The sequence below is a fragment of the Dinoponera quadriceps genome, unplaced genomic scaffold, assembly GCF_001313825.1.
Source record: "Dinoponera quadriceps isolate SergipeBrazil2010 unplaced genomic scaffold, ASM131382v1 scaffold9292, whole genome shotgun sequence".
Taxonomy (NCBI): Eukaryota; Metazoa; Arthropoda; class Insecta; order Hymenoptera; family Formicidae; genus Dinoponera; species Dinoponera quadriceps.
The window spans coordinates 675-28,531 of NW_014563267.1; the positions used below are offsets into that span (position 1 = coordinate 675).

A 27,857-nucleotide genomic window follows, 5' to 3' on the forward strand; every position below is an offset into this window, starting at 1 on the left:
AAGAATGGTGATTTCAGCGCTGAAGACAAGCCTCGCTCTGGACAGCTAAAAAAATTTGAAGACAAAGAATTGGAGGCATTACTCGATGAAGATCCAAGTCAAACGCGAGAGAAGCTTGCAGAATCATTAGGAGTTACGCAACAAGCGGTTTCCGTAGGATTGAAATCCATGGGAGTGATTCACAAGCAAGGCAGTTGGGTGCCTTATGAACTGACGTTCGGCCTCATGTCGCAAAAGTCGTAAAAAATTATTTGGAAACGCTCAAATGGGATATTTCACCGCACCCGCCATATTCGCCGGACATTGCTCCTTCTGATTACTGGTTGTTCCAACGGATGCAGCACGATTTGGCAGGTCACCGGCTCACTTCTTTCGCAGAAAATTGGCACCTAACTTGGATCGCCTCAAAAGACGAGACATTTTTTCGAGATGGAATTCGAAAATTGCCTGAGAGGTGGGAAAAAGTAATAGCCAGCGATGGACAATACTTTGATTAATCTGTTCATTCATTTTGTTCTGAAATAAATGCATTTTTGACCACAAAAAACGGACCGAACTAGTTTGTATTCCCAATATTTTGTAAAAATCGTCATAGTTAATGAGGAATTTATTAATTTGTATGAGCTATTAATCGCACGGGAAATAGTAGGCTAGACTTTGTATAAAGAAAAATGATTTATTTCTGAAGATGTCCTAGCAGTGATAGGTATCAACTGATAGCGAGAGATAGCATGTTTCTTTTTAGCTCGCAATCTTGTGTTATACGCCACTCATTGTTTATTGCATTATTCCATCTTTAAAAATCAGTTGATGTTCATCATTACTAGGACATCTTCAGAAAGAAGCCATTTTTTTAAATACAGAGTCCGATCTACTGTTTCCTGTGCGATCATTAACTCATATAAATTAATTAATTACACATTAACTATTCGGATTTTTGTAAAATGATACATGATTATCCTGTCCAATTTAATCTATTCTACTTGCACATCATATATAATTCCGAGATAATTGTCGGATATCTTGTATATATTTATCTTAATTTTACTCAAAAATTAATATAACATTAATTACTTAAATAATTTAATAAAATTAAATAATATGTGTCTTCGGTAAATAGTGAACTTATGAAGAGTCCCCTTAATATGGTGCTTTAAAATCCAGCATTCTACAGACCAGCTTTTTTAATGATATAGACTGGGTGCGCATCGAAATCTCCGGAGAGTTTAACGCACAACGCGCAAGTCAGTCTGTAAATGAATGCTCGATCGTGATCTGTTCGCCACTAGACAACAAACCAATCATTGCGGAAGATATTGATGTGTGGGAGAAAACTTACGAAAATTCTCGTTCTCATAAAAATATCACATGTTTATTAGTTCAACAATCTACCACGTCGAATCATGAACATACTAAAGGAAAACGGAAAAAAATGGAATAATATAGTCAACAATGTCGATATTGCGACGTTCAAGCTTACCATGAATTCATAAACGTGGCACAAGTACGTGGTACGCGTGTTATCACGAAAACGAAACGAGTTTCAAAAATTTCGTTTCGTTTGCTCCGCACACTCGAACGGTAACGATGGAATTCCACTCGATAAGCCGCTTCTTCTTTTTTTATCATTGCGTATATAACTTATTCGGACGGAAATCCAGTTTATTGAAAAGTTGGCGGAGAACTCAAACATTGCCTATTTTTCTTATAAATCATTTTGTCCCGTGATCATAATATAGAATTTGGCATCTTTCAACATAAAATGTTCTCTTTATTCCCCTGGATTTAAATTCCAATTTTGCGGATTAAATTGCAAAACAGTTTTGATATGAAGCTATTAAAATCTTTTCTTTCACGACTTGTAATATTCAACCGATCATAACGTGATACTCGCCTGCTAATTTTCATAGAGACGTCGAGCGTATTCACAACATGGTACAACAGGCAGAAAGTCGAATATTCCCAGGAATGATGTAAATCGCATGCACATAAAGCGATCTCTCTCTCTCTCTCCACTTCTGCCCCCACCCTACTTCTTTCTCTCTCTCTCTCTCTCTCTCTCCCTCTCTCTCTTTTTACCTTTTTTTATTTCGACGATGTTTCTTCCCAAACTTTCTTGTTAGCCAATTAAATGTTCATTCTTAATGACGACACATCTCGCAATTTCTACAGCGGAAGTGCACACGTCCTAAGGGGTATTCTTTTCACTATAAATCGTATTATGGAATCACGTAGTTTACTCGTTTAACCACCATAATTAAATTCTCGGTGTTTTTCCAATATAACCGAACATCCACGAACTTCGTGCATCATACCCCCTCATCTTCTCTTTCTCTCGTTTGCTTCCTCCACTACCCCTTTTTTCCTCTATGTTGTATCACGTGTTATTTATAATGTTCAGCAGTCTATTTGAAAAAATGTAGCTCATTCAGCCAACAAGTTACATGTACGTTTAAAATGCACCTTATAGATGCGCAAGATAATCGTGATGCGAGAACTTTACTTCATCGCCGTGATGAATAAAGCTCTTCGCTGCAAACAAGCACATTTGGCATGCCGGTCGCGATATGGACTTGATTTACTGGACTATTATTCTTGATTTCAGCGTTTATTAATTAGTTGAAATTAATTCGGATTTGCTCTATGAGAAATGATCGAATCACGCAAGCAAACAATAGCTATTCGAGCGTGATTGCGAATTTCATACATTGTGCTGCAAAAAAACATTCACGAAAGCATACGGCTCCGCACGTTTTTTACGAAAGTAATTTTATAATTAAAGAGCTTAACGTTTCTTTATATGGACTAATTTGAAATTACGTACGCTAAACTATGTCATATTAAATGGATTTTCCAAAAAAAAGATGGCGACAAATTGTTTCAATGCGTCATTGTTACTATGGATGCTATTGTGTTTCTGACAAAAATGATAATAACGATATCTAAAATTATAAGCCATTTCTTATGTTTCACGCGGTATTAATCTGTATCTTCTATTCAGACACTGCTCACGGATTATGCATTAGCATGATTAGCGCATTTTCCAAGAAAACATTTTATTATTGCACGCTAAACATTCTTTCCTGTGCAGTCAACTTCCTGCATCTACTTTGGAAATTTTTATGCGATTTTTTATGCAATGTATTGTCTCAGGTGTTGATACGTAACAACTCGCGTAGAAATGTATCTAGTCAGCCTGAGTCAAAAATTACTTAGTCGATATATTTAATTGCAGTTATATAACTTCTAATATAACAATAATTTTACATCTATAATTTACACACACACACACACACACACACACACACACACACACACATATATATATATATTTATTTATTTATTTATTTATTTATTTATTTATTTATTTATTTATTTATATAGTGTGTATGACCTTATAAATATAGAGTGCGCCAGCTAAATTGGGATTAAAATTACATTTTACTATAAAAGCCGTTTATTAAATGAAACTTACAAAAAATGACTTGAGTATTTTGTTTATGGGACACTTTCTATAAACTTTCTTTCTATATAGCCGCCTCCTGCCTCGACCACCGCCTCAATTCTTGGCCTAAAGCGAGAACATGCTCTCTGCACTTGATTTCGGTTTATGTCTACGAATGCCTGTTGAATTGCAATCCGTAAAAATTCCACATTAGGATGTCTCGTCTTATTACTGACTCTCTCAACAACGCTCCAAACGTAGTAGTCCAATAGATTAAAATCTGGACTATTTGGGGGCCAAAACGCTTCTTAAGCGAGTACAGCAACAAGCGGTAGCAGACAACTCTCTTGATCTTGACGTCTTCCAAAAGCATTTGTTGCACTTTAATGACGTAATATGTGTATCTCAGGTCCTCCTCAGCTATTCTTCGCATGGTGGTATTGCTCACACCCAAGATCAAAGCCAATTTTCGGAGTGATATCTTTGGATCCTTTGAAATCAAATCCTGGACTTCTTCCAATATCTCAGGGATCCTTGATATCTTTTCACGTGAATGATTCTTTCTTATCAGATCACAGAAATGTTCCTCAGATTGCTTAGAAGCCGAAAACTTTTGAGTCACCCGGTAAATAGTCGATTTCGGGAAACCGAATAATCTCAGAATCTCAGATGGCATACGCCCAGCGCGAAAACTTTTGACAATCACAATTTTTCTGTTAAGCTCCGAACTTAGTTGTGTTGATTGGGCCATGTTTACTTCACAACTGCTTTTAAATGTATATACACTACTTCAACGCCCGCTAGCGTTTACCCGGGAAATAAAAGTTAACGAGAAATACAAATTTTAATTAGTCCCAATTTAGCTGGCGCACCCTGTATATAAATATATATAGGGTCCAGCCGAATAACATGTAAAAGCCGGTACAACGTGATTCTTTATGAAAAAATAAGAAAAAAGTATTAAATATAGATAATAAATATATATAAGAAAAAAGAATTAAATATAAATATATATAAGAAAATATATATATTTATATTTAATAAATATATATATAAATATATATAAGAAAATATAAATATATATAAAATTATATATATAAAATTAAATATAAATATATATAAGAAAATATATATATTTATATTTAATNATAGTAATTGTCTAATAATGACATAGAAAAGTTGAGTTTTACATCGCTACTAGCTATTAGTACTAGCTAGCCATTAGTTTGGAATATATTGCTCACTTCTTCTAATGACTGTATTAGAAAAATTAGCTAATAGCTAGACAAAAAATAGTCATAGTCATGAGATGAAAAATAAAAATAACGAATCTGTGACGGATTCATTTGTTATTTATTATTGTAAGAAAAATCAATAATTTATAACGTCTAAAATTCATCACGTATATTCAGTTACCCAGATATCCGGATAATACCGAGCTATCCCTAAAGACTAGGATATCCAAATAATTCGAAATTGATATATCTTTCTTCGAGACCATTAATTTAAACACTAAGAATTTAATCGCATGAATTAACTTATATGAAGACACATAATAACAGCTAAACAAAAAACCAATCAATATTAGTTAGCGTCAATAATAGAGAAAACGTTGTTACATAAGCACGAGTTAAAAGCTGCGCAGATCTTCCCATCCGGTGAAATCCACGCGAAATCCGCGAATAACTTTTCCGCTGTGACTTTCTAGTGACGGATTTATATAGAAACTGATTATACTGAAGCATCAAAGTCTTTATCGAAAGGGGGTCCCATTTCATAGAATTGTCAACTGTAATATTTGTATCGGTCTTATTGAAAAACTGTCGCCTTAAATAAAAATTTTTATTTTTTGACCTTTGTGTCAATGGATGGGTACCCGGGTTAAATATTAATAGGTACCTAAATTAAATATTATCATTTTTTTCTAAATTTGTAGGCGAATTTTGTTATGACGCTTTAAATCCCCATTCTGTAAGTAAAACAGGATTTTTTTGCACCAATCTGATGTTTGCAATGGATAAATTTTTTTTCTGTCAATGCACTGGGTATTTACTATAAAAAAAGATAAAAACATCTGATTGGTGCAAAAAAATTCTATTTTACTCACAGAATGGGGATTTAAAACGTCGTAACAAAATTCGCCTGCAAGCGAAAAAAATTATAATATTTAATTTAGAAAGGATATTTAGGTACCCATCTGGGGTATCTATTGACATAAGGATTAATTGCAGCGCTTTGTGTACGGAATCCAGATGGATAGAAATGTCATCGTCATTGGTACATAACGTTAGATCGATCTTATCATTTGAATATTATGTCAGTAGTGAGCCGAGAATAATGTCGGAAATCGATTGTCGATACTGGGCTGACACTACTTTAGCCTATTTTTAAAAGCATGGGTAATTAAGGATTCTCTGAAGTAGTATCAGGCTCCGAAAATTCACCATTCACCACTATAACTTTCTCATTGCAGAGATCGACACTCAATCACGACGGCAGGTCGATCGACAAATCGCAATTATTTCCATATCGCATACGTACTATTACATTTCTCCATTCCGAATTGGCCGCGCGCATTTGAAATTATCCTGCGATTCAGTCGCCGTAGTACGATTTCGTCGAAACTGACGTTGTATCTCGCTTTATTATATCTTGCATTTATATCAACCACAAGGAAGCTATTTTCTCTTAATTACAGGGCTACGTATACAGCATCTTGATGGATAGATGTTCCTCAGAAAGTGACGTTGTTCATAATCACAGTTAAATGTTAAAATAATATTTCCGATTCGCTCAGGTAGATATTCTGTGATTTGTAGTTCTAGTAGTAATTATGGCCTTAACACAAGATCGTAAACAAAATGAAAATATTTTATTTCGTCATATAATGAACATAAGTACTATTTCAACCAAATAGGAATCCCTTCTCTTTCGAATCGCTTTATCTATTTAAAAATTAAATATTTTCCTTCGAGTGACAGTTCTCGAAGAAACAAAGTCCTTTTATATGGGGAAGCTCAGAGATTACAGCTGCTCGCAAATTCAGAAATCAGAAAGTTGTAAGATAAATATTATAGATAACTATTAATATTAGACCTGCTAATATTGTACTAATATTGATTTATGTATTAACATATATCTCTTAGAAAAGCTTACCGGTGGCGGCTCAGTAGTAGAATAGACCTCGCTGGGCGCGTAGTGACTATGAGTCTGTGGTATCTTGTCTGAGACGACGGCAACCGTCGCCAGAGAGTCCGGCTGTTCTTTCTCCATTTTCTTCTCTTCGTCTTTTACGAGCGCGATACTCTCGACCAGATTTTCGTAGCACAAATATGACCGCTCAAGCCCGAAAACGTTGGTCGTCCCTCGTTTTTTTTTCCTTCTCTCTCCCACCTTCTTCTCTTGGTCCTGTTCCACTTCCTAAACCAACTCCTAATGGGCGATCTCAAGATTCTCTCGCTGCTCCAGTGCACCCGATGTCGATGGCTCGGCGAGTCAGCGAGCAGTGAACGTCGAGGAAGCGCTAGCACCGCTAACTTAGAGATGCCCCCACCTAAACTCAACGTACACCTTTCTTGGTTGCTTACCACCTTCTGGTACTAAGATGTACTTCCTCTAACAACGACGACGACGATGGTGTTCTCGTTGCCGCCGACTTTCTAAACACTGCGCGCGAGCACGAGAAGGAACACGTATGAGTGAACGTAAGAGATTCATTTATATGTACCTGGGTGTCCCCATCAGCTCACCGATACGTCACCGTACACCGACACGTTCATGTATCGCGGCTGAGCGCTTGGCTGCATGTGGGCAGCCTGTGATCGACAGTAGTTTTGTAACATTCCCCCCCCCCCNATCTTTCGGTGTTCAGGAAAATCGCAAACTGGTGAATAATGGAATGGCGAAAAAGAGTAGCGAAGAGCTTTTGTGATAGCGTGCCTTGTGTCGCTATTAAGGCTATTCTATAATGATCGCAACAATGTGGTTATAAGTTCGTAGTGATTATTTAAAATGGTAAAATTTAATCAATAGAAATGAAAAGCAAATAACAGTCAAACGTTGGTGTCGGAGCAAAACAATATTTAATAATGAAGGAGAAAAATTTACATTTAGTAAATTGAACGAACAAACAATTCGGTTCTAATTGTTTAGATTCTTTTTAGCCCGATTTAACAATGTCAAAATATCAAAGCCAGCAAAACGCAAATGCATAAATCCATGTTAATTATGTGTGTAATCCATATTAATTACAATGACAAATACGTAAAAATAAAAGAGAATAGATCTTCACCACGTCATATAAGATGAGCATTCAACCTAAATTAAAAATCATTAAATACCTTTTACACGGCATAGATAATTACTTCGATTTGGCATCAATATCAAGCATGGCAATACAAGACGTTCGTGTGTAGCCTTATAGACGCAACAAACAATAAAGATTAAACAATTAAAATAGAATTGTAGTAAAATTTAAAACTTGTTTGATATAACTTAAAAATTGTTCTTAAAACGATGCCGCTTATAACAGCTTACACAAAAAAGTAAGGCAAGCCAATAAGAAGGCAGAACGTTAGAGCTTCTATACTTTTTTGTTTTGATTGGTGGATAAAATATAGAAAATAAAAATAATTCATTTCACTTACAATCTCAAGTTACAATCCACTAAACCAGTTACTTTACCACAAACAAGCGTGTAATCCCTAACAACCGTGTCTTATGAACTTATGCCCGTTTCTATCAATTTGGTTTAATCTGAAGTTTACAGAAACATAAATTAAATGAAATCTCGGTGTAGAAAGAGGGGGGTGCTGATTGGTTTCTACTAATATTGCTACGTTTAACTAAATTTATAACTTGTATTATATAACTTAATAAATTACGAAAATCGAATGTGAATGGTTTAATATTCGCACCAAGATTTACAGCGTCAAATGTGAAAAACATATGTTCATAGTATAGTCTTCATCGGTCTTCGTTCTAATCTATATAACTAATACAAGCGTGGAAAGCATGCGATATTATAAATCTGCAATTATTTCTTTCTTATGTTTCTTATATTTGTTTTTTGTACACATATTCTTTAAAAAATGCGTATAACAGCGTCGTAGCAACGGTATTACTAATTTTATGTATAATATGCAGAAGTTATGCTTGGACTAAAAAATTTCTCAATTATTATAAGAAATGTTCCAATAGCATAAATGCGAGGTTTTAATAATAATTGTTCGGTAAAAAAAATTGTTTTATTTCTAAAAAATATTGTTTTAACTCTCTTTTTCTCTTAGTATGTTTATACATATTATATATTTATACATATACATAAATATATTATATACTTATACATATTATATATTTTATATAATATATATATATAAAATAATTTGATCTTACTTGTTAATAAAAAATCCTAATATTATAATTTTTATATAATAATAATGTAAGAGTTTTAAACTATAATAATAATAACAAATAACTCTAAACGGTTAATATTGGCTGTATAAGTTGAACTTTTATCTTGAGCAAGTGCATTTTGCGTTTCTTTAATCGTGAGCAAATTGTTGGCAGAAACCATTAATTTGGTTCTATATCTGTAAATCTATATTAACCGGATATCACTAGAGATTAACTTTTTGAACTTTGATAATAGGAACGGGAATTACAACTATACTCTTACGCCATTGTAGAGTAGCCTTTATACTTCGTAACGGACAAAGATCTGCGGTGCTGCAGCATGAACGAGCATTTCTCCCATCCTTTCCTCTAGACAAAATGCGTTTCACGAAAGAAATATTGAAGCAGAGCGCGAAGTTTGGAAGATGCCGATCACATTGTTCCATGTACTCGCTGCGGTATGATTATCACAAACAACTGCACATACAAGACTTCGCACAATAAACGTTTTTTTTCTTTTCTGTCGGCTGCATAGCGATCGTGTGCGAGGAGGTCTAGAAGCAACGTTACTGACTGCTCAATGTAGTTCACGACGCGAAATGCAGGAAATGAAGCGGTCGGAGAAGGCAAAGAAGTTCATTTTACAACGGTTGCTGTATGCGAAATATGGTAGACTGTGTCTATTGCTACGCGAGCGATGATCAGAAAGCTGACAGGGGAAATGACATCGAGAAAGCTCCGAAACTCCTTTACCTGCCGATAATTCGATTCGGCGACGTGGAACCAATCGTGCGAGCAACGTTTCGTAACTAACTAATGTACGCCTTTCTTTTTTCCTTTTTCTTTTTGTAAAAATACTATTATATGTTGCAGAAACTTAGCTTCCTAAAGATAAATATAATTGCACTAACTTTCTATGTAGAACGGCTAAAAAGTCACACTAATGTTAAATATAATTAAGAAATTGTGGCTGAAATGACATTAATTTTTTTTAAAGATTAACTGACATATATTAATTATAAAGGAAAGTAAATAGATATAAAGAAAAATAAATATTGCGCTTAGAATTATTTGCGACAAGTTACGATGTGCTTTGAAAATTTTGTAACAGTATTGTGCAACATCGTTGAGGCGTACCAAGGAAGCATCTCGATTACATAAATAAATCGACATTCCTGCAAATAAATCTTCTTCGATTTATCTCGTAAGCGGACGTTATGTATATACTAAAGAGAGGAAGAAAAAAAGAAAGAGAGAGAGAGAGAGAGATACGCGCATACGCGAGACATTTGTAAGTAGACTTATAGATACTCGTATGAGCTGCGATGAACGGATCGCAGAGAAAGTAGGAAATGTACTGCTCTAAGTAGACATACGACGTCACGTAGTAAATCGTCGCTTGCTCGTCGCGCACGACTCGTGGAAGAATAGCCTACAACGTTGCCTTATAAGTAGGTTGTTCTGAAAGTTTTGCGGATGGCAATAAATTTTAATTAATTTAAACAAATTTTTTCTATCGTTTTTCAAAATATTCGTCTTTATGATCTATGCACTTCAACATCCGGTGAAACCAGTCTTGAAAACACTGTAACCACTATTTTGTATCTACCAGAAACAAGGTTTTCGTAGACTTCCACCGCCGCTTCCGAGTTAATGAATTTCAATCCACGCGTTTTTTTCTTTAATGAATGAAAAAAGGAAAAAGTCATAAAGTGCTAGGTCGGGACTATAAGGCGGGTGAGTCATCACTTCCACTCCTGAAACGGCCAAAAACTCTATTGTTTGAGCTATATTATGTGATTGTACATTGTCTTGATACAACAGGATTCGCCCTCTTAGTCGTTTCTCACGTACTTTTCCGAAAACAGTTGGCAAACAAATGCTGGTGTACCATTTGGCATTGACTATACGGCGGTCCTCTAATGGAACAGTGGCAACATGACCCGTGCGTCTAAAGAAAGAAGCCACCATTTTCATGCCAGCTTCGTCCGCGTTTCACTTTCGTAGGTTTCTCTTCGTCTTGAAAGATCCACTGAGCCGATTGTCGCTTACTTTCTTGCTTGTAACAATAAATCCAAGTTTTGTCACCCGTTCCGATGTTAAACATTGATTTTGTCTGACCTCGGTTAAATTTCTTGATCATTTTCTTGCACCAGTCCACACGCGCTTTCTTTTGAGCTTGCGTTAAATTGTGTAATATCCATCGAGCACAAAGCTTACCTACGGCAAGATGATCATGTAAGATGATTTTGATTTGGGTCATACTTATGCCTAAGGATACCTGAATATCCCTGAATGTGCAGTGGTTATCTGCCTCTATCATGGTGCACAGCGTCGATGTTTTCTGCAGTGACTGCAGTGGCAGACCGCCCTTCACGATGCTCGTCTTTGAGCGAAACACGTCCACGCTGGAATTCGTTAAACTACCGTTCGACAGTTGCCAAGGATGGTGCTTCATCGCCAAACAATCGCTTCATTTTTTGCGAGCACTGTTGTTGAGTCAGCCCCTCTTTAAAATCATAGAAAATCATGGCTCGATAATGTTCTCGTGTTAATTCCATTTTATCAATCAAAATGATTTTCTGCAAAATTACTGTAAAAATGCGCGTAAAAATAGAAAAAAATATTTTAATAATCTGTCATAGCTATTCAGCATAAGAAATGTTAAAGAGTTTGAAAATTTATTGTCGATAACGTCATTATATGAGAAATAACCGAAACGCAAAACTTTCAGAGCAACGTATGTTATGAATATACTAGATATTCAAGATTGAAGCCGTTAAAGAAAATTAGCGCAGATTTAAGCACGAGAAGAGGATGAAAAGGAAACATACGAGGGCGGTCCGATAAGTACTTAGCCTACAAAAGAAAAACGAAAATTTTGGAAAAGTAGCGATTTATTTCTCAACATAGTCTCCTTTTAGCTCGATACACTTGACCCAGCGATGCTCCAACTTCTTTAACCCATCTGAAAAATACGTTTTCTCGAAGACGAAACACAAATTTTTTATGAGCTTCCGTCGCATTATGACCAAGTTGGAACTCATAAAGGATAGAGTGCCTAAAATGAAGTGTTTCTTGATGACTATAGACAAGAGAAACTGTAATCTTTCAATGCGATAAAGCATCCCGTCGCTAACATAAACAGGAGCATGAAACCTAAATCCAAACACCACTCAGGACCGACGCGGCGATATCGACGCGGTGATATCATACCAATGGAATGAATTTTTTCCATCTCCACGACTCCATCAGCCAACCAGAAAACGACTCTCAGCGACAAAGCAACATATAAAAACGCGCGTATTCGTTGAGAAGGCGATTCTTCTCTCGTAATTAGCTTTTGGTACTTGTGTACTTATATATTAGGTGAACACAACTTTGCTCCCGCCGTTTCCCTATGATAGATGGCTTTAGTGGAACTTAGTGGTCAAAGTAAATAGATCATATACGTCATACAATCAACTTGGGCATCTGTCAACATGACTTAATAGTTACATTAGTCGATTTGTATCTGTACCATAAAGTTATCGTCGATTGAAGATGTCAGTTTACGAGCCGAATTCTCGTCATTTGCGGGAGGTTTTACTTTTCTGCTTCAATTTGAAGAAATCTGCGGCTGAGGCTTATCAAATGCTCTCAAATACCTATGGTGAGATCGCTATTAGTGTAAGAACGTGTCGTGAGTGGTTTCAACGCTTCACGAACGGTGATTTTCACGTCGAAAACCGGCATAGTGGTGGAAAAGGAAAGATTTTTGAAGATGCTGAAATGGAGGCATTACTTGATGAAGACTCGTGTCAAACTCAGAAAAAACTGGCACAATCATTGGAAGTGACTCAACAAGCCATTTCGAAGCGCCTCAAAGTCATGGGAATGATTCAAAAGCAAGGGTATTGGGTGCCGTACGAGTTGAAGCCAAGAGATGTTGAACGGCGTTTGTTTGCTTGTGAACAGCTGCTTGAAAGGCAAAAACGAAAAGGATTTCTGCATCGCATTGAGACTGGAGATGAAAAATGGGTTCATTACAATAACCCCAAGCGCAGAAAATCATGGGGAGTTCCCGGCCATGCTTCCACATCGACGGCCAAACCGAACATTCATGGCTCCAAGATAATGCTCTGTATTTGGTGGGATCAGCTCGGCGTAGTGTATTACGAGCTATTAAAACCAACTGAAACGATCACAGGCGATCGGTATCGAACTCAATTGATGCGTTTGAGCCGAGCATTGAAAGACAAGCGGCCGCACTACGCCGAGAGACACGAGAAAGTGATTTTGCAGCATAACAATGCTCGACCCCATGTGGCAAAAGTGGTCAAGACATACTTGGAAACGTTGAAATGGGAAGTCCTACCCCACCCGCTGTACTCTCCAGACGTTGCTCCTTCGGACTACCACTTGTTCCGGTCGATGGCTCACGCCCTGGTCGAGCAGCACTTCACTTCTTACGAAGAAGCCAAAAATTGGATCGATTCATGGGTAGCATCAAAAGATGAAGAGTTTTTTCGACGTGGCATCTGAATGCTGCCAGAAAGATGGCAAAAAGTAGTAGCTAGTGACGGACAATATTTTGAATAAAATGTAACGTACATTTTTTTACAATAAATTGATAATTTTTATTTAAAAAAACGGCGGAAACTTATTTGTATTACCAATATATTGTTGTTACGAAGTCAAAACTCTCTTCTCTTCCCAAACCGAACCTGGACATCCGGCGAGCCATCCAAGGGCCGCAGCCGATACTCTCTCCCCGATACACGAGGAGGTTCCCGCCGCAAGTAAGATCTGGAAGCGAGGAACGTCGCAAGATTACAAATACTATAAGGAATAACGCAAAAATACAAGAAAATACTATGAATGGCTTGATTAGGATAAACGCGCTTAGAAACTGCGAAATAACTATATGTATATCTGTATGATGACCCAATGTATAGGTAATATTTACAATAAAACGCGACTAACAATCATAGAAGGAAATCCGAACGAATACAACACGAGCCTAACTCGTATGAACACTATTCCTGGAAGACGGAATTATTTCCGCGAACCGGCACGTTGATAAAAGAAATACCGCACGCAGTTTCATCCGCGGCCTTTTTTTTATCTCGCCCTATTGCGACGCAGGACTCTCGCCGTAACAAGCCGAAAAACGATCGGACACGCACGGCGAGACAACGCAATATGCGTCGTTTGTCATACCCGGGTGGTCCTCAGATTCTGGCCGCCGTCGTCGCGACCCGCGTTGATTTACCCCACCCGACGCTTTATTTCCTCGACGAAAGGTCTCGGACGAGAGAAAATTACGAGGCGGAACAGTGACAAATCTTTAGTCCACTTACCATCGCAAAAGCGACCGGTCATTTCCCCGCGTCTCCCAGACCTCTACTCGTGGGCTGGCACCGAGCCTCCTTTCCAGGTAAGATTTCTTATTCGTCGTCCCTTGGAGACCCCATCGTTCCTATCCTCTACGCAGTTCTTTGCTTCCTTCTTCCACGTCTTCTCTTCTCTAGCGTCCGCTCGCAACTGTTTCCCTTGCTTCTTTCTCAATTTCAAACGTTACCTCTTTTTCGCGATCCTTCCTGATTCGCTGTCTGCCCCAGCCAATTGCAGTCGCGCCTCACTTTTGTATCAGCCTGAGTATGCGATGCCACCTACCGGAGGTCTTCTTTACTTTTTTTCCGGTCAGCCGCGCTCCCTTACGCGACTGGACTTCCGGTTGCAGTATATGTAAATACTAATAAAGATAGAATCTTACGGTAGCATTAGAGAGTGTCTTCCTGAACACACCCATTAATGCGGGCGTGTGAACGATAGAAAGCTAGTTATAAAACTAGTTACAACAATACCCAGAGTACGCCGCAGGTTTTAAGTAGAACAGTGCGAAGGGCGTTTTGAGCGTTGCGATTGTTATATAAAATATATCTTTAATATTAGATAAAGAAGAAACTGTCGACTACTAGCTCGAGTTCTGATTGGCTGCTGCTTTTCAGTTAAAGTGTGAATTCTCCAGTAAGCGGGAAGCATATAATTTGATATAACGCAATTACGCTTGCGTTAGCATGATACATAAAATAATATACCAGAGTTCTATATTTGTATCTTCGTGGAAACGGAAAATGTTGATTGGCTCACTTTCTTATACATTATGCATTATGCGCTATGCCGAAGTGTGTGCTTCTTGTTTTAGAAGCAACAACGATCATCAACGCTGCACGATGCAACTTCTATAAAGTCTGTGTTCCAATATTCACGGTCAGCGCTGAAAATCTATACTATACTATATAACAGGGTCTAAACTATACGTATAGCAGGGTCTACAAGAAAAATTTAAATTTTTAGCTTCAAGTAATTGACCAATCGCAGTCGATTTTTCACTTCATATTCGACTATGATTGGCCAATTTCTTGAGGCTTAGAGCTTAAAGCATCTATTGCAAACAGAAACTAAGTGTCGATCCACAATAAATATTTTAAACCTTAAGCCTTAAGAAATTGTCCAATCACTGTTGAATGTGAAGAGATAATTGATTATCACAATTTATTATTCTTCCATAATTCGATTGTGATTGGTCAATTTCTTAAGACTTAAGTCTCAGTCTAAGGCTGCCTCCCCATTCGGCGTAACTTGCGTCAGCCAATCAAATCGTTTCAACTACCATATGCAAATCCGCTTAGTTATTTGACGCATTTTACGACATTATCGATATGCCAAATTCAATAGTTCGCAAAAACTGATGATGCATGTGTATTAGTGACTTGTGGGTATTTGGAGACGATTACAGAGTTTTTTGGTTTTGAGAAAAAACTGATCAAATTCGGGTAAAGTAACCAATTCTTCTTTGAAATTTTATATAAAATTTCTAAAAATAACCTATTCAATAATTGAATGTAATTCAGTATATCACTTGCATAACAAAATCATTTCAAGGTTATGCTTAATACTTATGGTATAATCTACATTTGAACATTTGGGATAATTTTAGTAGACTGCTACGTCTTATACATTTTCACTATCGTATTTTCTTTTTTAATGTAGCACAAAGGTGAATATTGCAGATGGCTTTTCAGTTATAACATAAACTTTGTTGTTCACGGCTACATACATTGCACTTCCATACATTCTTACGTACAAAGTATCCGATAGTGCGTAATTAATCAAACGCGTAAATAAAAACAACCAATCAAGAACCCATTTAGTATTTCTGCTCTATTGTACAACAGAAGGCCTTAGCTGTTATTAGTCAGTTTTACGAAGTTATTGGTTACGCTTTACATAAATTTAATGAAATACACGCTATGTGTACCGATTTTTAGAATGACATAGTTTCTAGTAAATTATTAGAATACGCAGATTATGCTTACGCAAATTATGCCGCATGTGACTTTAAGTCTGTCTCCCCATGCGACGTAACTTGCATTCGCGTAACTGACATTAGCCAATCAAATCCGCCGTGGTAATTGGTAATTCGGTAATTAAAACGATTTGATTGGCTATTACGCAAGTTACGCTTACGCAAGTTACACCGCATAGGAAGGCACCCTAAGTTCCGGTTTACAATAAGTATTTTAAACCTTAAATCTTAAAGTATCTATTGTAAAACAGGACTAACATGAACTGTAAACTTTCAGCGCTACCAGTGAATTTTGGAACACAGCCTAAATACCACGTACACCGGAAATGACGCGCCACATTGGCCAACCCATCTCCACATCATTCATAGTGGCTCGATTGCGTTCGGATATTTTCGAATTTCTTCGGCAACTTTGCACCAACCGCGAGCTTTCTATTTCTTTCTGTCTCTTTCCTTCTCTCGTGATTTGTGTCTTCCCACTTCCATCAGTTTGCTTTAGACGTTTTGCTCCGCGCGTTGTCGCTGTCGTGTCACTTGCGTGCGCGCACGTGTATACGTCAGTGTGTATGGCCACTTTTTCGAGTTTTGAATAAAACACAATGGTGATTTCACAGGAGATGGTATCGAAAGCGGAGGAGATCGCTGACCAGGTGATGAATTTCTAGCGCGGTCCCAAACTTTTCTTCATCGCAGTACAAGTCGTAGTACTGATCGTGGGATTTGCTTAAAAAAACTTGAGGGGAAAAATGAAAATGAACAATTTAAATCTTATAAAAAAAGGGATAGTAACTCCGTACATCTATTGTGAACGTCATCGCGGCCGCATATTTCCATGTATCTGCATATTCTTGCGAATTTTTCACAAATTGTGCGTCTATGACGTGGATTTGTTTTACCTGTAAAAAATTGCAGGTTATAAAATGCACAAATATAACAGAAACTGGTTGAAATTGAACAAAACTAGGTAAAATAATCATCGCAATCTACCGCTAAAAAAAGCGCTGATTCAACTGAGACCAGATTTTACATTCTCTCTTTACTGATCACCATAAATATACTATATGATTAACGGGAACAGATTCTTTAAAAAAGATACCTTTCTAGTCACATATGTGTGTATATTTCTGCACCAAATGACTATGACTCTCCAGATATCGATAATAACAGTCATCGTTATGTCATTAATTGTTATTGCACACCTGCAATTAAATTTAACAGATGGTACAATGATTAATTTTTATTTGTCATTAAGGATATTATGATCAAATGAAATTGATCTGATTATGTACTATATCTGTGTGTGTGTGTGTGTGTATGTGATCTCTTATACAATATATGAATTGTTATCCTAATTCCTACAGACTTATTTTTATATATAATATTTTATATGTAATAACATTTTCATTGTTAGGCCAATTTAAAATTAATTTGATTTAAGAAGCTTGTCAATCTATATATTTATTCTTTATTATTGATTAACTTGTATGGATTAATAAAAAATATAAATATCACAAAAATATAGTTCTTAATAAAACATAATAAATTCTGAATTTGCTGAAGAATTTACTGTTGATAAGAATATAACTTTAGTCATTTTGTATTTGTAATATCTAACAAGATTTAATGAGGCTTTACTGATTTTGTACTCAATTACAAAGAGTTGAATAAATTTTATATTTATTTAATTTAATCACATACGTATGCATACAAACATATCACTACCACTACTAATAATATAATTATTCTATTATTACATTACAGGTAATTCGCAATGGCAAACATGTGCTTCCAACATTGGCAAGATTATGTCTCATAGCCACATTCCTGGAAGATGGTCTACGAATGTGGTTTCAATGGAGTGAACAAAGAGAATATATGAATGCTTCATGGGGCTGTGGCAAATTTCTGGCAACCATGTTTGTTCTAATAAATTTAGTTGGTCAGCTGGGTGGATGTGTCATGGTGATTAGCAGATGGCGAGTTAGCATAGCCTGTGGTATTCTATTCTTCATAGTGATTCTGCAGACCATCGCCTATAGTATCCTGTGGGACATGCAGTTTTTGTTCAGAAATTTGGCGCTAATTGGAGCACTTCTATTAGTACTGGCTGAGTCTAGGGTAGAAGGCAGATCGTTATTTGCTGGTGTGCCTAGCCTTGGTGATAACAAACCCAAAAATTTGCTGCAACTCGCCGGTCGAATCTTACTGGCATTTATGTTCATCACTCTGATTCGTTTCGAGATATCTTTTCTGCAAATTCTGCAAGACATCCTTGGCAGCATCCTCATGGTACTGGTAACGATTGGTTATAAAACTAAGCTGAGTGCGTTGTTACTTGTGCTGCTACTCACTGGACTTAATTTCTACCATAATGCGTGGTGGAGTATTCCCGATTATAAACCGCTCAGGGACTTCCTCAAGTACGATTTCTTCCAGGTGAGTTTAATTTTGCTAATTTAATCATATTTTGTCTATAATACTATCTACGTTTGAACAAAGTGAATGAGAGGAGGAGAAAGAAAAGCTAATTCATGAATTCATATTTTGTTATAGACATTATCAGTTATTGGAGGCCTCTTGATGATAGTTTCCCTAGGTCCAGGTGGAGTATCGATGGATGAACATAAGAAAGAATGGTAAAAGAGGCATTACTAAGGATATTAGGAGTACGCAATTATTGGGTTATCACAAAAGTTAAGCAAACATGTCTCCCATTCCTATCCCTTTGTATGCTCAAAGAAATCTTAGATGATTCGTTGTGTGTCAAAACTTCAAAGGAAGAAATGCAGTATGTCGAGATATATATCATCAGTCCAGAAACTGTATTCTGTGCGGACTTACTATCAACTATAGGTTTGGTAAATGTCGTACAGCATTTTTATATCTGATTATATGATTATATTATATTACATGATTATATATTATCCATGTGCAACACATACCGAACCAATAGTTGTCGATAGGCATGTGCGGAATAATGGCCCAGGACGATCGTCGTACGGTTAATTCATACTAACGCACACACTGTGAGACCAGACACTCGAAAGAATGTAAAATAATCCATAAAACTATCTAATATCTTATTTAATACTATAAAGTTAACGTGGAAAAAAAGAAATAAAAAACACCGTATACAAATAGTATAATTTATACTATGAAAGATGACGTTATATATGTGACACTGCGGTCAATGGAGGAAATATATTTTTTTCCATATGTTTTTAATTTCGCTCACTTTTAATTGTGCCGAACCAATCGCTTCAAGACTTGAGTTCTAGTACCGATATATTTTCGCATTGTTTGAAAATCTAAGATATATAAATTCTTAGTGGAGATTCGTTGACTAATTCTATTATAATTTCTTTAATTGAACTGAGTGTTTGTAAAAAGCGTACCAGGTTTGTTTTAAATATATAATTTAGAAAAAAGGATGAGAGAAAGGCGTTAATAAGAAATCACCAGATTAAGGGTTCTGTTATTAGTTCCAATTATATTTCATGTAAAAATAAACCAATCTTAAAATAGAACACGCGTTCGAGTCTCCTACGTCAGCAAAGTGAAACTAAAAGCACAAGAGAGAAAGACGAAAAGGAAGTGCAGTCGTATGAAACAGTAGGAAAAGTGTAACGTTTCTCGACGTACATTACACAGAAGTGATTAAAAAATATCTAGCGAAAAAAGGTAGAATCTGAAAAGTCTGAAAGAAATGAGAATCAAGAGTCAATATTGTAAGCGTGTACCTGTCAGCAAAGGTACTACTATTTTATGTGAAAATCCATTTTCCTATGTTGTAAGGTCGGCAGTGCGCGATGAAAGATGCGACTATTGTTTACAAAGGTATGGAAAAAAAATTATATATATGTATACACACACGCGCGTGTGTGTATATATATATATATATATATATATATACACACACACATACACATACGTGTGTACATACATATATAAAAGCATATACATATGTGTATGTGTGTGTATATATCTATATAAACATATGCATACATGTACATATATATGTGTATGTATATAATATAAATGCATATATGTGTACATATATACATATATACACATATTTCTTGATAAAATTTTTGTATTGTTATTCCTCCAATCCTTCATTTGAGCAATCCCCCAGCATCACCGAACATTATTAACGTTTATTAATCTAATTTGTAGAAAAATCCAGTATATTTCTCTAATGACAAAACTATTGTGCAATGTAATCTTTATATATAGATACATATAATTTTTCTTCCTCCAGTAATATTTAGGACAAGATTGACATGCTGTAATAAGTTGAAGAAATGTTATAGGTTAAAAAAACGGTTATTAATGTAATGATATTGTATTGTTATTTTGTGTATATTGTGGATGTAATTTTTATATACAGAGTTATAATAAGATATATATTGAATAAGAGATTATATCTTCTGGAGTTAAAAAATCATACATAAGTTTAATAATTTGAGAAAACACCATATTATTGCAGCATCTAATAATGTAAATAGAAATTTAATGTGCTTTTTAAGTCTATACCTCATTTTTACTTTATTCTTAGCTTACTTTATTCATAGTTTACATATATGTATTCTTATTTTTATTTCACATTATACAAAAAATGTAAAGAAACAAAAAAAGATTTAAGATTTGTTTAAGTTGCACTTTCTTACATTTTTTGCATTTAAAGTATGACAATTATATAAAAAAATTGACTGAAGATAAAAAGTGTGGGAAGCGCAATTAAATATAGTCAAAAACGTCTGTAATAGTAATAATAAACTATATTTACGCTTTTTTTTTTAATTAATCAAATATTTGAAGAATTTCACATTCTTTGTAATAAAAAAATAGTTTACATACAAATGTCCTTTATTACAATATTATTCGTGTGTATTATACAGAAAAATTACATGACAATAACAATTTAGTTTGTTCTTTTTAAATACATTACATTTGTTCTCTATATTAGGATAATTATACAATATATACAACATATATACTCAGGTAATAAAGGACAGAGGAAAAAGAAGATTACAAAAAGTACAACAAAATATAACGCAAAAGAATGAGCCCTATTGTCGGTAGTGAATTACAAATATAAGGGTTATGAAACACGGTATTGATGTCTCTTCGTTCGACCAATTGCACGATGCAGGCACATCGCATAAGCGATTTAGGTTAGACTTTACTTTAAAGAGAGTATTTCGTCGATGTATTTTGCATTTCTGCGTGTAAAATGAGTGATAATCTTGTTACTGTAAAAAAAGGAACAACTATTTTTACTAGCAAACCATTTGCTTATGTTCTCACGTCCAAATACAATACTGTACGATGTGACAATTGCCTGACAAGGTAATACAGTGGTAAAATAATTAAGATAGTGAAAGATTTATGTGATTTATAATTATCTTAAGCTATGTTAAAAATAAATATATATGTGTGTGTGTGTGTGTGTGTGTGTGTGTGTGTGTGTGTGTGTGTGTGTGTGTGTGTGTGTGTGTGTGTATAAATTATTTTCAATTAAATTATTTTTATTACCAATAAAATAAAATAAAAATTGTCAAATGTAAATATATTTTCTATTTACCAATTTTATTTTATTTTATGAAATATAATTTATTACAGTGGTAAGCTGTCAAAATGTTCCGGATGTCAATACGTATATTACTGCGATCATAATTGTCAGAGAGAATCTTGGCCTATACATAAAACGGAATGTACAAACTTAAAAAAAATTTCGCCAAAAGTAATACCAGATGCAGCACGGCTTATGGCACGTGTAATTATAAAACTCAATCAAGGTGGAGCTGATGAAATAGGTTATTATAGTGAAACAAACTTTAGAAAATTCAAGGATTTAATGTCTCGTAAGTAAGCTTTTGATATTTTTAATTTGTATCCGCATATATTTTTTTACAAAAGAGAGTTATTTGAAGAACAAAATATAAAAGTATAATCAGCTTATATATATCTTGTATATAGATTATTCAGACATAAAGAAAGATATAAAGCGAATGGAGCATTTTACTTCATTGTGTGGAGTTTTGCTTGAATTTCTTGGTGAAACTCTAATACCCAATACTGCAGAACTAATGGGTATTTATGGTAGAATATGTATCAATTCCTTTAATATATTAGATCTTAATATGAACAGTATTGGAGTTGGTATTTATCTGGGAGCTTCTGTAATGGATCATAGTTGCAAACCAAATGCAGTTGCTGTTTTCGAAGGAACTACTATTATTGTTAGGACATTAGTGGATCTTCCTTTTCTGGATTGGTCACAGGCAAGTATCAACAAAATTAATAAAAATGATACAAAATTAAAAAATCAAGAAAATTTATTTTATTTATAAACTTTATGACTATTCTTAAATTTTCTACAATTTTCTATATATCCGTATATGCGTGTTTAACTGCTTATAACTGGAAAATCTAATTAATAGTTTACTAATAGTCAAGCAAAGAACAGTAATCTTGTCTGTAGCAGGCGAATATCTTCAAGTAATAAGTACATCAATTAAATATATAGAGTGCATTTATAAATCTTTATGTTTGAAATGCTAATAATTTTCTTTTAAAACAGAAACATAGCCAATAAAAGCAATTGCTGGTTGAATTTGCGCAAATAAAAATTAACGAATCAAGTAGTTAGTAAAATCTATTAAATAAACACAGACGTTTCAGTCTCATTTAGACTATTTTAGACTATTTTCATTGTGACATTTACAATTAAAACAGTTTTCGCTCGCATGAAGTAATTTTAGTACGCAGTATTCAACGATGTCGTAACCGATGACTACATATTATCGAGGATGGTTGGTCTTCATTAATAGCACCTCATTCCAGAATCTAAATTACAAAAAATGTCCATGATGAAGAAGCAAAAATTATGAGGATTGTATTTACAAATGCATTTGTAACTCTGAAAAATCAAATGCCAACAATTTTGAGTCAAAAATAGTAGTCAAATTGTTAGAAATTAAAAATGGAATATATTTGTTAATGGTTGATGACATCTAGATACTTACAGATCGACGGTCAATGTTTGTTTTTGATGATATCAGATTTGTCCAAATGAAGATGAGATGAAAATCCGAAAAATTCGTCTTAGATGAGATGTGATGAAAATCCGGAAAATTCATCTTAGATGAGATGAAGATGAATTTGCTTTTGATTTATCTAGATTAAAGTTAAGATACGTAGTGCTACTTATCTAGATAATTTTTTATATGATATTGTATGATATTTTCATGAGGGACTTTATAAAAATTTATAATAAAAATTACGCAGATCAAAGAAATTATATAACGGTTAAATAATTCACCAACGTAATCGCTCTAAAGAGGATCCTTTAAAGATCTAACAAAAAAGACCATCATCAATCATTGACTGCTTACTCACTGTCGACAGTTTGATACAGGCTTCAAGTAGACTGATCGATTAAAACAAATGGTCTGTTCTTTTTAGTTGCACTGCTGAATTAGTATAATAAGTTACAGTGAGACAAGCATATTTTGTCTCGTTCTAACTTATTGCACCAGTTCAGCAATGCAGTTCAAAAGAACAAACCAAAGGAAACGAAACCGAAATTTGTTGATTCGTTAAAATCTAATCTCCAATCCTTAGTCTGATACGGACTTAACACATAGGTCCATATTATTTCATTCATTTTATGGAAAAGTGAGTTCAGAATATGGACCATACCATCATTCCAGATAATTGTTAGATGAGATAACATTTTTTAAAATTTAAAATGAAAATGAATATATTTTGTATTTCTTCATGTAGATAAAAATAAAGATGATCTATATATTCATCAGGATGATTATTTAGATAATTATATCTAGATACCGGCAAACACTATCAACGATTACAAACATATTCTATTTTAAATGTCTAGTGATTTGACTACCATTTTTTATTTAAAATTGTTGGCGTTTGATTTTTCAGAGTTACGGATGCATTTGTAAATGCACCTGTTACAATTTTGGCTTCTCCTACACCATAGACACTTTTTGCAATTTGATTCTAGAATGAAGTGCTATTAATGAAGACCTACCATCGTCGTATGTAGAGTCATCGGTCACGACATCGTTACGTACTGCATACTAAAATTATTTCATGCGAATAAAAACTTTTTTAATTATAAGCGTATTACATTGAAAATAGTCCAAAACGGGATCGAAACGTTTATGTCTATTTAATAGATTTTACTAACCATTTGGTTAATTTTTATTTGCGCAATCCAACCAGTGTTTGCTCTTATTGACCTATTTCTATTTTAATTGATTTTTTAACCCAAGAGCCTTAAATTAATGAATAACTTTCTCATTAACAAAGTATTAATATATGTAACATATCGTATAATATATTATTTAAAATATATTAATGCAATTTTATTTCATATACAGATCAGAATATCGTATGTTGATTTATTGAATTCCAATAAAGATAGACAAGGGGAACTGCATCATTCATATTATTTTTGTTGTAATTGCGAAAAATGCAAACAAGCGGAACCCATGGCTGAGGCAGCTGCATGTCCAAATTCGTCGTGTGATTTTCCGTGCTTGATCGAAAATGACAAATGTGAGAAATGTGGCACGAAACTATCAGAGAATTTCATAAGGTCTTTTTATGAAGTTAAGGATTTTACTACCCACCATTTAGAGACAATGAAGACAATGGCTTGTATCCTTATAAATGTGAAGAAATTATGATTTATGAAAACCTTAACACAATAAATATAATGTTATATATTATTTGATTTCTGTATTTATCCTTATTAATAATAATAGATCTTGATGTTAGCAAAATATGTCTGAAAAAACAAAAAGGCATATTGCATAGTTTCAATATACAACACATACGCACACTGGATACGGCTTTTATCGCTGCTGTGAACTTGGAATGTTGGGAGGACGCGGAGTTATATAGCAAAGAGCTTGTACCTGGATATTTGTGAGTGATTAGCAATTCTTTTCGTTAAAGATATTATTTGATCATATTGGACCTGTGTAAAGGACTTAAATTATAATTATTAGCCAAAAATTATAATTTGATTAAAAAAAAACACGAGAAAAAATATTATAAAATATATATTAATGTAAAAATATTAATACAAGGATTTATCCAAAACACTAATACAAAGTGTGTGGGAAAGTGTCTTGTGCTCTCCTCTCATTTTGTTTTGTGATCACAGGGAGAGATAAAATGAATGTACAAGATTTCATTAACGAACTCGGTAACTCAGTAACACAATCTTTATTATATTCTTCAATAAATAACTGACTAACAACAGAAATTGCAACTGGCCGCAATCATTGCCTGGCGATGTAGAGACGGGTCCTCCGCGGTATAGTAACGCCATGCTAACTAGTGATGGGTGATCTCGATTCAATTTTTAGAAAATCTATATTTTTAAAAAATATACAAATCGATTTTCAAATTGATTCTTTCCCGTTACGTACGAAGTCTGTTCAAAAAGTATCGCGAATTTTGTGTTTTTTCAAAAATTATTTATTTATTCATGAATATCTATTTTGTCTCCTTCAAAGTAATCCCCATCAGATATTATACACTTGTGCCAACGTTTTTTCCAATCCTCGAAGCACTTCAAAAAATCATTTTTTGTGATCTTGTTCAGCTCCTCCTTCGATGCCGTCTTTATCTCCTCAATCGTAGCGTAGCGTCGTCCTTTCATGTGCCTCTTCAGTTTCGGGAACAAGAAAAAGTCACAGGGGGCCAGGTCTGGGGAATACGGTGGCTGCGGCATCATTAGTGTGTTGTTTTTGGCCAAAAATTCGCGCACAAGCAACGGTGTGTGAGCAGGGGCGTTGGTACGAATTTCGCGGCGACCCGTCTCATGCCCAAATCATTAGTAAAAATCGAATGGCACGAGCCAATCGATATGTTTAGGTCCTCAGCAACTTCTCTAACGGTGATTCGACTATTGGCCAATATTATTTTCTTCACTTCATCAATGTTTTCGTCTGTTGTTGACGTGCTCGGGCGTCCGGCACGCTCTTCGTCGTTCACATCTTCTCGGCCCTCTGAGAACATTTTGTACCACCGATAAACGTTGCTTCGGTCCAAGGTAGCTTCACCATATGCCACAGTCAACATTCGGAATGCGTCCGCGCACTTAATTTTGTTAGATTCTTTGATCCATTTTTTGGAATAGGCAAAAATCGAAGACGAGCCAAAACACGTCCAAGCAAAACAGCTGTCAAAAATAAACTGAATATTCAAAATGGCCGAACTTGTCGGCATAAGTGAGGGATATGAGTACCAACATAACGCCACAAAAAAATCGAAAATCGAATATACGTAACCCGCGGAAATTCAAAATTCGCGATACTTTTTGTACGAATCGATTCCTTCAATAGAGAATCGATTTTTGATCTGTTGATATACTTATTTATCAATGTTGTTTCGTTCAGTGAATTCATATTGTGGTCAATACCTGATACAATTAAAATATTACTTCAGGTATGTATTTTAGAAAACTATACAAGTAATGATAAATTTGATTGTAAACAAAAGTTGCTACCATGGATCAAGAATTTCAAGTAATCGAAATGCTCAGGAGGATGATCTTTATCACATATGTGACGATCAAAGTCATTGACGAGGTGTCTGTTAATGTATATAATTACACAGATAGCAACTATTATCGAGGAAAAATAACTTTAAAACTTAATGATCGCAGTTTCATTTATGGCTTCTGCAGAACGCAGCATCGCTTTAATTATTAGATATAATTTTATCTCTAAAATTAGTTGTATACATAATAAGCTTATGCGAGAAACTTGATTTCGAATCACATTATGATTATTGCGAACATGCGTGACAAAGAATTCAACATCGGTGAGACGCATACTTCCTCCAATTTTGTCTACTTTCGGTTAACAGCAGTTGGGAGTGAAAAGAAAATTGATCATGCTTGACCTCCTGAATCGTTATAATGAAAAACCTCTGTATTAACTTTATTTTTAAATCATAAATTAAAGAAGGATGTAAAAAAAATTCATTTTTGGCTTACTTTCGGAACTTTTCTTAATCATTGGAAACCGTTTCTGAGGTCTTCTAGAAACAAGAAATAACAATTATTTATCCATTAATTCCGAGTAAAGTTGAAACGGTCGGCCTCCCCAAAACCGGTTTTCGTGCGTGATTTAAAAGTTGCCCTTTCAATCACGAAGCAGAGGCGGTGCCCGGTGTGAGTTCTAGAGATGGGCGATGTAACCTGAATGTACCGATACATCGTATCGATACGTATTGTAGATAAAAAAAAACGACATAAAAAATATATCTAACGTCTTGTACATCATCATCATCCATGGCACTACATCTCATGTCTGAGACTTGGCCTCCGCAAGAAGCTTCTTCCACCTTTCCCGATCCAAAGCTATGGTCCACCAATTCCAAATTCCTAATCCTCTAGCATCAGCATTCACTCCATCAATCCATCTCCCTCTAGGGCGTCCCATTCTTCTTTGTCCTTCTGGTCGGAACACTCTTACTTTTTTTTGGAATGGCTGTATTGTGCATCCTTTGTACGTGACCAGCCCATCTTAATCGTCCAATTTGAATTTCGAAAAAAATCGACGAATTTGAGGCTTTATTGTAAAAAAATGGAGATAAAGTTATGACTCAAAG

General features: G+C 35.0%; 3 protein-coding genes across 9 annotated transcripts; 2 read left to right on the plus strand and 1 right to left on the minus strand.

Moving 5' to 3' along the window:
- Window positions 1-10,502: 10,502 nt before the first annotated feature.
- Window positions 10,503-13,225, minus strand: LOC106751193. 4 transcript variants are annotated; one of them, XM_014632024.1, is made up of 3 exons: window positions 13,169-13,201; window positions 11,121-11,432; window positions 10,503-11,059 (listed from the first exon to the last, which is right to left on the minus strand). In XM_014632024.1, the coding sequence occupies exons 2-3, from the start codon at window positions 11,295-11,297 to the stop codon at window positions 11,024-11,026; spliced, it is 213 nt and encodes a 70-aa protein (XP_014487510.1). In that variant the 5' UTR covers window positions 11,298-11,432; window positions 13,169-13,201; the 3' UTR covers window positions 10,503-11,023. The 4 variants fall into 4 exon arrangements, with proteins under 4 accessions (XP_014487510.1, XP_014487509.1, XP_014487507.1 ...); XM_014632023.1 differs by having other exon boundaries at window positions 10,503-11,346; window positions 13,197-13,225; XM_014632021.1 differs by having other exon boundaries at window positions 10,503-11,432.
- A 3,245-nt stretch (window positions 13,226-16,470) lies between these two features.
- On the plus strand, window positions 16,471-19,333 carry LOC106751192 (surfeit locus protein 4 homolog). The gene is made up of 3 exons (XM_014632020.1): window positions 16,471-16,843; window positions 17,955-18,629; window positions 18,747-19,333. Exons 1-3 carry the CDS (start codon window positions 16,793-16,795, stop codon window positions 18,831-18,833), a joined length of 813 nt encoding a protein of 270 aa, XP_014487506.1. The 5' UTR covers window positions 16,471-16,792; the 3' UTR covers window positions 18,834-19,333.
- A 100-nt stretch (window positions 19,334-19,433) lies between these two features.
- LOC106751191 (histone-lysine N-methyltransferase ASHR1) lies at window positions 19,434-25,737 on the plus strand. Of its 4 annotated transcripts, none has more exons than XM_014632018.1 (6): window positions 19,948-20,030; window positions 21,198-21,370; window positions 21,819-22,060; window positions 22,176-22,480; window positions 24,608-24,887; window positions 24,995-25,737. In XM_014632018.1, the coding sequence occupies exons 2-6, from the start codon at window positions 21,300-21,302 to the stop codon at window positions 25,159-25,161; spliced, it is 1,065 nt and encodes a 354-aa protein (XP_014487504.1). In that variant the 5' UTR covers window positions 19,948-20,030; window positions 21,198-21,299; the 3' UTR covers window positions 25,162-25,737. The 4 variants fall into 4 exon arrangements, with proteins under 4 accessions (XP_014487502.1, XP_014487505.1, XP_014487504.1 ...); XM_014632017.1 differs by having other exon boundaries at window positions 19,956-20,030; window positions 21,198-21,545; XM_014632016.1 differs by lacking the exon at window positions 21,198-21,370 and having other exon boundaries at window positions 19,434-20,030.
- The last annotated feature ends 2,120 nt before the right edge of the window (window positions 25,738-27,857 follow it).

Coding starts and splice junctions, on each gene's coding strand:
- LOC106751193 (XM_014632023.1), bottom strand. CDS start 11,297: ATGAAGCACCATCCTTGGCAACTGTCGAACGGTAGTTTAACGAATTCC.
- LOC106751192 (XM_014632020.1), top strand. CDS start 16,793: ATGGTGATTTCACAGGAGATGGTATCGAAAGCGGAGGAGATCGCTGAC. Junction 16,844..17,954: donor CGGAGGAGATCGCTGACCAG/GTGATGAATTTC, acceptor ATTACATTACAG/GTAATTCGCAATGGCAAACA. Junction 18,630..18,746: donor TCAAGTACGATTTCTTCCAG/GTGAGTTTAATT, acceptor ATTTTGTTATAG/ACATTATCAGTTATTGGAGG.
- LOC106751191 (XM_014632016.1), top strand. CDS start 19,900: ATGAGAATCAAGAGTCAATATTGTAAGCGTGTACCTGTCAGCAAAGGT. Junction 20,031..21,818: donor TGCGACTATTGTTTACAAAG/GTATGGAAAAAA, acceptor AATTTATTACAG/TGGTAAGCTGTCAAAATGTT. Junction 22,061..22,175: donor ATTCAAGGATTTAATGTCTC/GTAAGTAAGCTT, acceptor TCTTGTATATAG/ATTATTCAGACATAAAGAAA.